The sequence below is a fragment of the Vicia villosa genome, linkage group LG2, assembly GCF_029867415.1.
Source record: "Vicia villosa cultivar HV-30 ecotype Madison, WI linkage group LG2, Vvil1.0, whole genome shotgun sequence".
NCBI lineage: Eukaryota > Viridiplantae > Streptophyta > Magnoliopsida > Fabales > Fabaceae > Vicia > Vicia villosa.
In genome coordinates, this window is record NC_081181.1 from 78667547 (window position 1) to 78681545 (window position 13999).

A 13999-nucleotide genomic window follows, 5' to 3' on the forward strand; every position below is an offset into this window, starting at 1 on the left:
TTTCATGTGTAGATTGATGGGAGACTTCAAGCGTTCGGTGAAAAATAAAGCCAGGGTTGAAGGTTCAATATGCACTTCCTACTTGCACCGTGAAACTACTCATTTTTTCTCTCACTATTTCAAGACCTTTAGTTTGTTTCCAAGTACAAGTTTAAGGAATGATCCTCGACCAGATGATGAGAACTCCCAACCAATTACACTTTCAATTTTTAGCAAATATGGCCGTCCTAGTGGAAAATCTCGTGACTATTGGGTGATTGATAAGGAATGGAAGTCTGCTCATGTGCACGTCTTAATCAATTGTGACGAGGTTAAACCGTATCTCGAGTAAGTACATTTTTGTAAAACAATTGTGTTGATGTCAACCATTTTGCATATATATACTCATAGATTTTATGGCCGGTGTCAGATTGTTCATGCAATATTATTCTATCAATGAGGAAGATGCTTCTGGTCTTATACACGAGCAATTTCCTTCATGGCTAAAGGACTATGTTAGTATTTATCTCATGATTTAGATTATGTGGTTGAAATAAACTATAACTAAGGTTAGGTGTATTTTTTAGGTGAATGATGAGAGGAATGGAACAACTAGTCCACACCTGAAGGCATTAGCTCTCGGTCCTAATCCGAAGGCAACATCATGGAACATATACTTTGTTAATGGGTACAAGTTTCACACTCAAGAATGGAGTCATGGTAAAAATATTACTAATTGTGGGGTATATGTTAAAGGTCTTACAAATGGAGGAGAAAACGATTTTTATGGCATCATCCAACGTATCCTTCAATTGGAATACAACGGCTTTAGCAACAAGATTGCCCTATTTTATTGTGATTGGTTTGATCCAACAAAGAATAGTGGCACAAAAGTTATTACTGAGTATAATATTGTTGATATTAAGATGAATAAGCGATATCGTCAGTATGACCCATTCATTCTTGCACAAGAAGCAAAACAAGTGTATTATGTCCCTTATCCAGAAACGTGTAGAAATATGCGTGGATGGTGTGCAGCAATCACCACAAAACCAAGGGGTGATGTTGAGATAGACAACACCGGGGATGAAATTCCTTATCAATCTGATGAAATGTTACTGGTTGTGCCTATTACCGAAGTTGAACAAATACTTGGTTAGCTGATGGGGGGTTAATTGATGGCGACGTCGAGATAACAATGACAACTGAACCAATGACTCAAGATTGAGAGAATATTTTATCTTGTGTTTCTATATTGACTTGTATTTTATGTTACTAGTACTTTATCTTATGATTTTATCAATTTGAATATCTATGTTGACTTGTAATCTATGTTACTAGTATTTTATAACTTATTTTATATTTAATGCTTTTGTTCATCACTCCCACCATTCTTCAGTGTTGCACTGTGTTCATCACTTCTGATTGATAAACTTTTATATATGCTAGATTCCTTTTACTTGTTTCATACTAGATATCTCTTAATTTAGGATTTGTGTTTTCATATTAAATTGTAGTCACTCTATTTCTGGGTCATATAAATTATAATAATGATCTGATGTAGTAAGTGTATACTATTGATGTGATATGTGAAAATGTTTTAGGCTAAATTTTTTATTGTTGGCAGCTTTATTGTTAGCTTCTATTCAAATGACTGGACAAAACGGAAAGAGAAAAGCACCGTCAAGCACGAATAAGTAAGATGGCTTAACCTTCACTAGTTCGTTTCTTTGCAATTTAATATTTTTTGATGCATTTTTGCTAATGTTATTGATAATGTCAATTGTGTAAAAAAGTTTTGTTGACAGGTTATGTCGTCAACGACAAGTTCCACCTGGGAGTATTGCTATAAAGAATTCTCGCATGGTGCATGGGAAACCTGGTTCAAAGAACCCACCGCCACCACATACTCAGAAAAAACATCCACCACCGATTCAGACAACTAAAACACCACTTCCTACTCAGCCTTCACCATCGATTCAGACAAAACCAACACCACCACCTACTCAGCCTCCACCACCGATTCAGACAAAACCAACACCACCACCTACTCAGCCTCTACCACCGATTCATACAAATCAAACACCACCATTTTTGCACCCTCCATCAAAGACTAGGAAAAATCCAACACCTCCACCTTCGCAGCCTGCATCAACGACTCATACAAACCCAACACCACCACTAGCTCAGACAAACCCAACACTGCCACCTATTAATCAGCCTCAACCATCAATCCCGACTTCCGAGGAATTCAGGTTCATTCCTACCCCAGGATATACTCATCATGTTTTGCAAAGTCCTCCCCATCACACCTCGAAAGAGGATGTTCAAGAAGAGGGTGACCAAGCACTTTCTAACGAGGAACAACAAGAACAAGATGATGGGCAGCGACCGAAGATCTATATTGTGGAAGATACTAATGCGTAAGCACACTTTCTGTTCTATTTTGTACATTGAGATAATAGAATCTGAATGTTTTTGAATTGGTAGAGAGTATAACTATGACTATGAGTTCTGATTAATTACTTTGATTCAATGTTTAGAATTTTGATTTAATAGAATCTGAATATGCATTTAACCTACAGTTTCTTAAATGTTACAATAACTATGATTATGAGTTCTGTTTAATTACTTTGATTCAACGTTTAGAATTTTGATTTTGTTTTTGTATCAGTGCCTAATTTTTCATCTCAATCTTAGTGTATTTAGAAGCCATAAAAACCTAGAAAGTGTATTCTTAACAGAGGTAAAAGTAATAACCTATATTGTAATTCCCATAGGCTTACTACCAGTAACATTGAAATTGGCAAACTCAAAATACCAATAGGTTTCTCCACACAGTTTTTCCAGTAACTAATAATTAATCGAATAGAAGGTGGCTGTTAAAACTAATAATTAATAACATTGATATAAAAGATTGTTTCTGTGAAAATAGAATAGAAGGTGGCTGTTAAAACTAATAATTAATATAGCCTTTTTTCATAATGCTTACTGTCAGTTTAATATAGCCTCTTTTCAGTACATTTACATTGCTGTTGTTGGTGCTTTGTGAGGTGAAGAAATGTCTAAAATTGACGTGAATTGATTGCTTTGCGTGTTACATATGTGTTTTAATTAACAAACATTTTTCCTTTGCCTCATAGGTTAAGTCCAGGCAACCTTGTTGCCGAAATGTGCAGAAAAGTTATAGTAAAGCTTTACAAGGGTACTTTTTTTAATTATAGTGAGCTTAAACGCGATGAAAAACAAGCCGAGAGAAAGGAATGGTTCAACATGTTTAAAGTAAGACATGTAATTTCTTTTTTAGTATTTTGATTATAATGTATATTTTTGAGTTTCATTTATTATTTGCATATTTTGTCCGTCGCTTGTAAGCTGGGACCGTTGTGATGATGCTAAAATGGAAGGCTTGTTTCATCAAAGGTGTGCTGCACGACTGCGTGATATATTGCAAAAGGCTAAAGATCAGGCGCACAAGCCGCCTTGGATGGGTGTAGATACATGGAAGTTTCTTCTTGCAAAGTGGGAGACAAAAGAGTTCAAGGATGTCTCCAAACAAAATAAGATTAATCGATCATCAAGCAGAGGTGGGTCAGTCCATACGTCTGGTCGTATAGCTCACCATGATGTTGCACTTGAATTGGTATGTATTATATTTGTTAGTGAAATGCTTTAATATAATTATATTCAATATACATTGTGACCATATATATTATCTTTAATTATAGGCTAAAAAACTCAAGCGACCCGCACATCCGGATGAGCTCTTCATTGCCACCCACAAAAAGAAGAATGGGGAGTGGGTTGACGAGCGTGCAGCGAAAACACATGTAAGTTGTTCGTTTCATTTTCGTTTTGAAGTTTTTAAATTTGTGACTAGGAAGAAAATACATTATGAAGTTGCATGAGACATGTTAGTTTCATTTTCATTTTGAAGTTGCTGAATTTGTGACTAGGAAGAAAATACATTATGAAAAACTATTATTATATTAAGTCAACAAAAATTAAATGAACTATACGTTAGTTACTTTTGTTTATTAAGTCATCCAATGGAAGTAATAATAGATGCAATGCCATAATCTGCATTTTTAGAAAAACATCAACAACAACTCTAAAATTTGTTTCAAGTAGGCAGAGAATAACACCCAGCCACACTGTCAAACAAATATTGTCAACGTCTTTCACTTGGTAAGTACACTCTCACACTGTCAAACAAGTAAGCAGCATAATTAGATGATCTTAAGCACATTTTCGAGAGTGTTGATGAGTACTCGGACTACTTCTTCTTGGTGAGCAATGTCTTTCACTTGCTTTGGGCGACTGATAGAAATTGGAGAGAAATTAGATATGGGAAAAATGGAAATGAGAGAAAGAAAATTGAAATTGAAATTGAATTGAAGAGAAAGTGGTTTTGTATGGTTGCTGGTTTTGTATATTAGATTCAGAAAAAACATCTAGGAAGCTTATAAGTTATAGCAACCATGAATAGCTTCAAGTCTCAAAATGAGTTATAAGTTATAAGTTATGGTTAGAGTTGTTTATTGTTTAGCAATTTTTAGATAATTCTTTTTTTTTTCTAATTTTAGATGTTAAAGTTGTCACATCTTAAAGTGTTCACATCTTAAAGTGTAGTGTGCATATACACTGTCAACTGTCAGATACATTACAAGACAAATCAAACAAGTACCCCATTTGCAAAATTAACACAGATTCAACATTTACTTTATGTAATCAATGTAGTTCAAATTCTCATTTCTCTTGCTGACTTAAGACTTGAATGGTTAACTTTACATTGCGTAATGAGACACAATTCCGTACCGCCTAGCATTTCATTTTTAGTTCCAAACCGAATGAAATCTTCCGAGTTAAGGAGAACTACAATAGATTATAAATATATTGTAAACATGATTTGAATTCCAAAATATTTAACACTGTTTCGTATTCAAGACATGATTTGAATTCGGAACAGATACATACTATTTAAAATGCATTAACCATAAAAGTTACAGTGTGAAGTGATTTGTAAGAGCAAGTAGCTGTAAACATATGGGGAAGAAGCAAACTTTAATAACACATGACATAATCATCATGCAGTAACTGTTGTCCTTTTAAACCAACACCTCAACTCTCCATTTGATACTCTTTGTGGTAAAACCAACCTCTGTTGTTACTGAGCAATAACCCTTACTTTCTTAGAAATAATTATGAACTAGGAGTATGTTTGGTTTCCATTTGGAAAACTGAAAAATCATTTTGATCCAAGATAATAGAGTTCCTTTTGGTTATAAACAGAGGTACATTTATAGGTGCAAATCAAACTGCCATTAATTCTCATAGAGCTGCACAACTATCTTTGACACATCATTTGTACAGGAAACATCATTTGTAAAAAATTTCTCATAACATCATTTGTATTTTTAGTTAAAGTGTTATAATTATGGAACATTATCTTTGACACATTCATCTTATGTTGTACAGGAAACATACGCGAGTAGTGTTACACAAGCCACACAAAGTGGTACTGATGTCGATGGATCAACAAGAATACAAATGTGGAAAGAAGCTGCAGGAGGTAAAACACGGGGGCGGTGTTTTGGATCTGCACAATTGGCGCGCAACGTAAGATATGGAGTGAGCTTCTTGACACAGGTGTCAATTACAAACCCCAATAGAGAGGCAGATAACCAAGCCATTGAGGCTGCTAGAGCTGAAGCTGCTGCAGCACGTGAAGAAGTTGCACGAGCTAATGCGCGGACAGATGAATTGGCAAAACAATTTGAAGATCTTAGGAAAATGTTTGATATGTTCCAGTCTCGTCAGGCAGGTCGACCTTCTACTTCGAGTGAACATTCTCATTATGATTATTCGGTACTTTTACTATTCTTTTGACTTTCATTTCTTTCATAGTTTATACTCGTTTGAATACTTTTTTTAGTAAGCATATTCAGAAGCTAACTTTTGAATACTATTTTGAATACAAAGAGAAGATACTGGTTTGAATACTTTTACTATTCGGTACTTTTACTATTCCTTTGACTTTCATTCCCTTAAACAGCACCATAAGCATCTGGTTGAGAAGCAAACAACAGAAACCACAATTTTTTTACCTTGTAATTGTATGAGCATGACAAAACATTCTTATACATTTTATTTTCTCTACCATATTTATTAAACTTTAGATGATCACATATTTTGAAACATTCTTATACATTTCTAATACTGCATTGATTCTTGCAACACTTTATTCAATATTGTACTCCTTCATTTTGTTGAATTAATGTCAAGTTCTGACTCTATATAATAAAGTTTATTTTGTTAAAATTCAAGTATGGGAATATTAATACTGTTAGATTTTCTTCTCACTCTATTAATTTTACATTGTTTTTTTTTAATGTTGCAGGAGGAAGAGGAGGATGAGGAAGATGTTGTTGTTGATGGTCATGATCAGGATCAATAGAGTTTATTTATGTCTAGATTGTGTTATGGTTTTCTTATGTCTAGTTTGACTTAAGAGTAAACTCGTATGAGTATAAGATTGTGTTATAAGTAATGTTGAATAGGCTGTTTGTTTTGGTACACCTAATTATGAACAGGATGTATTGTTCTGATGTTGAATAGGCTGTTTGTTTTGGTACACCTAATTATGAACAGGATGTATTGTTCTGATGTTGAATAGGCTGTTTGTTTTGGTACACCTATTTTATGTTATATGGATTTTAGATTACAATTTATTACTATTATTTCAAAATGATTAAATTATATTATTGTATCATATTTTATAATTTATAGGTGCAATCAAAACTGATTAGACAAAAAAAAACAAACTTTTGCAAAAGCTGGGTAGGAAAAAAAAAAGCGTCGGCTTCAGCCGACGCTACTATTAAAACGTAAAACCTCAAATTGGCAACTATCCTATCATATTGAAACATGTGGCATCATGTTGCGACGCCACGGAGCCGACGCTATAGCCAACATGTAATGTTGGTAAAAGGAAACACCAACCATATGGTGCCACGTAGCATATATTAGCGATGGTGTGGGCCGACGCTACAGTTATGGGTATAAGCTATGGACAACGAGTAGTGACCGCTTAGCGTTACTTCAGGCCGACGCTACGGTAGCGACGGCCTTACGCTACTGTTAGCTTCGGGGTGTTTAGCGACAGTCCCGACGCCCACACTAAGCCGACGCTAACAGCTATTAATGTCGGTTTTAAAGATGTTAGCGACGGTTTTTGACCGACGCTAAAGTGTTGTTTTCTTGTAGTGTGGGTCCACATGATAGCCAGGAATTCGGGGTTTGGCGTTGCAATCGAAAAGCTAGACAATTGTTCAAATAGATGACAAGCATTTGTAACTATAAGATGCAAGAGAAGTGGCACATGCGTTCCCCCGATTTAGAAACGTGATGACGTCGAAAGAAGAAAATTGGGTGTTCGTTTAAATTGCGTGAATATTGTAACGTGGATTAGATGTGGAAATTTAATGTGATTTATGGAATACATAACCATTCATTGCAAACAAAGCTAGTCGGTAATCCCATCGCATGTCAACTTAAACTAGAGGAGAACGAAATTGTTTTGAACATGTCTTTAATTAGAGCGGTGTTGAAAAAATACTTACTGATTTAAAACGGAAACACCTAGAAAGTGTTTCAAATATCGAGCAGATATACAATACGCGTCATCAAAAAAACATGGTGATAATGGGTCCAAGATCCACAATGCAACAACTTTTGAAACTTTTGGATGAAAACCACTATGTTTCTAGGTACATAATTTGTGATGATAAAGTCATTGTTTGGGACATGTTATGGACTCATCCCGGAAGTATTAAGTTGTTCAACATATTTCCCACTATCCTAATTATTGATTCAATGTATAAGACCAACAAATATAGGCTTCCACATCTTGAAATTGTTGGTGTTACTTCTACAAAGAAGACTTTTTCAGCGGAATTTGCATTTTTGGAATCTGAAAAAAGAAGTCAATGTTACATGGGCCTTGGAAATATGCAAGACTTTATTGAATGATCAAGAAAACATGCTGCAGATAATTGTCATCGATCGAGACATGGCACTAATGAATTTGGTTTCAAAGGTGGAGTATTATTTTTCTGTAAGCAAATGAATAAAAGGGAGCACAAAGGGTACTCCAACCCGATTACAAAAGACACGCGCGACTCGCGCGGAACAGAAGGGAAATTAAAAATCCAAATGCACCCTATGACATATAAAACAGAGGACTTTTGTTGAATTCATAAAAGTTGCATTTGAGATAATTAATTTCGCCTATAAAGTGGAGTATAGTGCATCTGCATGTTTAATCCTTCTCTAAATATTAACCTCTTGTGCTGGACTTTATTTAAAAAGATCGAGGGACTACCAACACCAACACACATCTACAAATTTAATTTTTCTACTAATAATAAAAAAATTAGCAATTAATTTTCTCAATCAATTTACTTTTAATTAATTTAAATACATAAATCTTCATAATTTTACTGAATATCTAAAAATACATAGATACAATTTTAATGAAACAACTTCTTATATAAAGTCTTACGCAACAAATATATAAATATTAAATCTATAAAATTAAATTCTCTCTCCCAACAAAACCATGAGTATCTATTAACTAATCATTACCATATTATGGAAGAAAAATCATAAATCCATCAATAAGATCAGGGTGATCTTTAAAAAGTGAAGTAACCTGAAAGAAAATTAATTATTACTAAAATGAGTATGTTAAAAGAAAAGAAAAATGCAATACAAAGACAAATACATCACATTCACATACCATTTTATAAATCTCCTCGAGGTTCTTTTCTTTATTTTTGTACATACTCATTATGTCTAAAAACAAATCATATACATAAAGTTGACATTGAAATCGAATCTGCACAGAAAGGCCATGTTATTCTTTGCAAAATAAACAGTACAAATATGTTAAAATTTCTCATTAGACAATGAAACAAATGTTAATGAAAGGATCCTCTAACTCAACAATCTTCATACCTTCACCTTGCCCAAATAGTTTTTAGCATCTTCTATACTCATTACTGGTATTTTTGCTTTCTTAGGTGGATATTTGATTTCAAATCCATCTGGTAAAAATTTATTGAATTTCAATAACAATTCTTTGTGCCTTTGAAACAACTTTTCCACTCTTGCCATCACTCCCTTTATATCAATTCTACAAATACATCAAAATAAAACAAACAAATAAATTACAATAGCAAATTAACAACTTTTATCTTGATATGAATAAATCAAACCTTCTTATCTGAAAATCTTTCATAACTCTTAGAAATTCACGGTACTTGTATTTCTCGTCTTTAAATGCATCTTTTATTTCTTTGAGATACATATTGGCATCTTCATTGATTACTGGTTTCTTTGTTCCTGCTCCCTTACTTTTCTAAATAAAATACTTACCATTAAAAATATGACAATATTCAACAAATTTTGGCACAATAAAATTTGAAAATCAACTCATGAAAAAAACAATTCACACAAAAATGTTGACATGCATTATCTGATAAAATCTCCAAATATTTCCATAATAATTATTTTTAATACTAAGCATTTTATTAAAGACTGGGAAAAAAAAGTCTTAACCATAGAATTCCTGAAAGGAGTAAAAAAGAAGGAAAAAAGATCATAAAAAATAAAATGACTCTACAGTAAAATACCACATTCAATGTAAAGCAGTATAATGAAGAAATTGAATAGAAGAAGTCAAAATCTAGAGAGTGATACATATATAAAATTTGATATAAATACCTTTGCCATGTTCCAAAGTTAATAGTGAAAACCAATATACTTTGATGATATGTAGATGATTATTTTTTTTTATTTTCTTACAGAAATTCATAAAGATGAAAATGCATATACTGGGATGTATATATAAAATTAAAGCGGGTCTTGAATTTTAAATTATCCTTTTTTCCCACATAGAACTTTTAAAACGTTTAATTTTTTACCTTTAATTAAAATAAATTTGTTTAATGAAATTTTAGATATTCCATGAGAATATTATGTTTATGCATCAATAAGATAGTATTTTAAAGATGAAAAAAAAGTAAAAATTATTATAAGGCTACATACTAAATATGATAAATTGACTATTTATTCAACAATATATTTTGCTGTTATAAGAAAATATATTATTTTACCAAATTTTTTATATTTTTCCAAAAATATTAAATTATTGGTTATTATTTGGTAAATCACTTAATGTATTTGACTGGAAAATTTTTTAGTTACATATATAAATAAAATTAATAACTTTAAATAAGAACTATTGAACTTTATGTTTAATTTTATTTCTCAATTAGTATATTAACTTTTTTGGTATTCATTTAATTATATTTTTATAAATGAGAAATCCATTTTATTATATTAATGTTTTACTATGTTTTCTGGTTCTCACCTTCAGTCAAAATAATTTAAAGTGTCTGTAAGCTAGGTATTCATCATCCACCAATAACCCGCAGTATCCATTAAAACAATTAACTTCTCAATTAAACACTTGTATTCATGCATATATAACCACTAATGTTTGAATTATATAGACACCTAAAATTGGCCTAAATATTATCAGCTAAGAAGGAACTCAATAATAAGCAAAATAAAAGTATGAGATATGAGGAACTTTAAACCTCTCATACAAAAACAACTCTCCAAAGTGTAATCCCTAAAAATAGACACATATAGAATCCAACAACAAAGAGATACTAACTAAGAGCAGAAATTTCCTAAAGAAGAAAATTTCTTTCCTCAAAAGAGTATATCGTCACTCTAGGCGCAATTAATTCATAATGATGGTGGAATTCTCTAACCAAGTTGCGAAAGGGCATGAGTACTTCGAGACCTTCCTAGATATCATTTCCAAGATGCAAAACAATGTTAGAAAATTAATTTAAACCGAATGGATCGAGGCTAGAATCGTGAACGGAATTACTTTCCTTATAAGTATTTCAAGTACTCTCAATATGTCTTAGAGTTGAAACGCAGGAATACCCAGGATAATTCAGCCTTTTATCGAGTTTGGGTAAGACCGACGAAAACTCGGATGTAGCGAAGAGTGTCTGGAATTTTAGTGAAGAGGATAGGCTTATCAAATGTACATTTTTTGTTATTAATTTCTTAATCAAGAATGAGGTTTTTATAGGCCACTTTAGTATTGTTTCATAAGATAGCGACCCTTCGTGAAACAGTTCTTTTTCCAAAAGTTACAATGCTTGGCCTATTGCAACATTAACCAAGAGTTGCATGTTTTCATTCTGATTCAAACTACAAACAGCCTATTGCAACACTTCACGAAGTGTTGCCTATTTTCATATTCAAAATTCAAACTTCACATAGATATTTTCTTGTCATTTTGGAACACACCTATGGTGATTAAATATTATTAAATATTAATAATTTCCAACAATCCCCCACTTGTTCTAATAATGACAAGATCAATTCCAGAAAAAAGGAAAACAAAGAATGTTAATACAATTAAGTATTTTTCGATTTTAAACTTAATCTTAGTAAGGATAACGCAAAGTCTAATCGGAATACTAGGTAGCAATGCTTTTAAACCATTAATCCATATGATTATACCGGCGTTACGTTACACACATTCTTTAAGGGTTCTTCGCCTACATTTCTCGCCTAGCACTTATTTATGGCCATGTGCTATCCTGTTTCATGAATTTTTAATGAGAGAAACTCCAACTCTCATTTTGAGACGGCACCATCTCGAAATTCACATAGGTGAAGTTCATATTCTGTCCTTTTCCATGAGACACGTACCCTCGGTATTGAACTTCATCAAGAGTTTGAAATAAAACTCAACCCTCGTTTTAAGGTCAACATTACCACGAAATGTTTGACAATTATCCAAATCAACAACTTGTTGTTACCCATTTAAAATCTTGAGGTTAATGTTCTGTTAACGTAAGATTGGGTTACCGCCATTGTCGGAACTCTTACTCAAGGAGTTTCAACCTCCTACATCTCGAGGTTGCTTTTACTAAGTCTATGGCCAGTGGCTTTGTAAATGAATTTCCCAAATTATAGATCGATCATATATATGCGAGTAAATGATTACATATTTAATCAAGTTTCTCACGAACGTCTAAGGCCTCAGTTCCCAGACTTCCATTTTACACTTATTTGAATTCTCTTGCTAAATTGGCTTGACTAACACATTGTGTTAACACCTTTGAAACACTGTATTTAGCCAATGGAACTTCCGACAGAAGGTCCCTCAACCATTTAACTTCTTTTATTAGTGGAAGCGAGATCCACACACCAGGTTCCATGGTCAAGAGAGTGATGCATGTTTGTTTCTTGCTCTTCCAAGAAATATCACCTACAACTAGTGTAAATATCCACTCAGTTGTAATTTTATGATCTCCAACACTTGATATCCAACTCATATTGGTATATCTTTTTAATATGATAGGAAAACTACCATGATGAAGGTCAAGATTTTGGTTTCTTTAAAAGATAATCGAAAATCCTTGTGATGGCCTTCCAATGCTCACTATTTGGATTTCTAGTAAATCTACTCATTTACTAATTGCAACTGCTATATTGCATATAGTATATTGCATTAGAAACTTGTGTATTCTAATATAGCCATAACACTTTCATCATCATTTTAGGACTAAGATCAAATTGAATATTCACCTTTTGAAACGTGACAGTTTGAACTTATCAAGAACTTTCTCAACAAAGTGTATTTGACTAAGTTCATAACCCCCACTATTTTCGCATTACGTTGATCCCCAAAAAAATGTCAACTAGTCCAAGATCTTTCATCTTGAATGTGGAAGTTTTCTCAATATAGTGTATTTGACTATGTTTTAAACCCCCACTCTTCTGCTTTACTTTGATCGAAAGGAGTGTCCACTATTTCAAGATTTTTCATCTTGAATGTGGAAGCTAGAAACCTCTTTGTTTCTAAGATTTAATTCATCTCATTGCTAATGATCAACATGTAATCAACATAGGGACAAAAGAATATCACAGTAGTCTTACTCAACTTTGTGTACAAACACTTATCCCAAGAATTAGATGAAGAATGTTTTTAGATAATCATGCATCATGATGCAAGAAGGTTTTTAGATTAAGTGAGAGATAAATTTATGAGCAATTTAAAATAAATAGTATGAATTGCAATGAGTACCTTAGTTATGTTCACTTCTCTCAAATCTTCTCTTGAACTTCTATGTTCAACCTTCTTGATCAACTATATCATTTATGTGCATGACACTTTTGATCCTCTTCTTCTTTGATAATCTTTGTCTTCATCAAACTGCATATAAGATATATTTTTCACAATCCCCCCCTTTTTGATGATGACAAACTCTTTGAATTCTTGTTTTGATAATATTGAAAATTCTCCCCCTAACTTGTGTGTCTCCCCTTTAATTTGTGTAGTTCCTCCTTAATCGGAGAATCTTACAATGACAAAGTCAAACTTTTAATGTCATTGTTTCGGTGCTTGTTTTAATCCATAAAAGAATTTAACGTACAAGCTTATACACCTTTTTGTTCATCAGTAGGAACTATATAACATTCTAATTGCTCCATGTAAAACTCCTCATTGAGAATTATATTTAGAAATATCCTTTGACATTTATTTGATGAAACTAATGCAAACAAAACTATAATTTTCATTATGCTTGCTTCTAGTGCATATGTGTTAAAATAATCAATATCTTCCTTTTGTCTAGACCATTTGGATACTAATCTATCCTTGTTGGTGTTTAGTGTACCATCACTATGATACTTCCTTCTAAACGCCCACTTGCAGCCAATTAAGTATGGTTTGACATTTTTTAATTCATCTCGTCTTGGATATCATCCTTCCAAAAGGAGGATTCCATTGAAGTTACTTCTTTATTATAAATCTTAGGATCATCTTCCACTTGAAGAATAATAGTAATCTTTCGAACAAAATTCTCATTATTTTCTTTGACTGGATATAAGAAATATGTCGACAATCGAACCTTGTTCG

The 13999-nt window shown here is 32.8% G+C and overlaps 1 protein-coding gene and 1 long non-coding RNA gene across 2 annotated transcripts; one reads left to right on the plus strand and one right to left on the minus strand.

Moving 5' to 3' along the window:
* Window positions 1-3528: 3528 nt before the first annotated feature.
* On the plus strand, window positions 3529-5487 carry LOC131646321 (uncharacterized). The gene is made up of 3 exons (XR_009297414.1): window positions 3529-3622; window positions 3708-3809; window positions 5458-5487. It is a non-coding gene; the product is annotated as an uncharacterized LOC131646321 (long non-coding RNA).
* A 3142-nt stretch (window positions 5488-8629) lies between these two features.
* On the minus strand, window positions 8630-9774 carry LOC131649420 (paired amphipathic helix protein Sin3-like 3). The gene is made up of 5 exons (XM_058919179.1): window positions 9766-9774; window positions 9258-9400; window positions 8998-9175; window positions 8780-8878; window positions 8630-8692 (listed from the first exon to the last, which is right to left on the minus strand). Exons 1-5 carry the CDS (start codon window positions 9772-9774, stop codon window positions 8630-8632), a joined length of 492 nt encoding a protein of 163 aa, XP_058775162.1.
* Between the last annotated feature and the right edge of the window lie 4225 nt (window positions 9775-13999).

Coding starts and splice junctions, on each gene's coding strand:
- LOC131649420 (XM_058919179.1), bottom strand. Junction 9,176..9,257: donor AAAGATTTTCAGATAAGAAG/GTTTGATTTATT, acceptor ATGTATTTGTAG/AATTGATATAAAGGGAGTGA. Junction 8,879..8,997: donor ACTATTTGGGCAAGGTGAAG/GTATGAAGATTG, acceptor CTTTCTGTGCAG/ATTCGATTTCAATGTCAACT.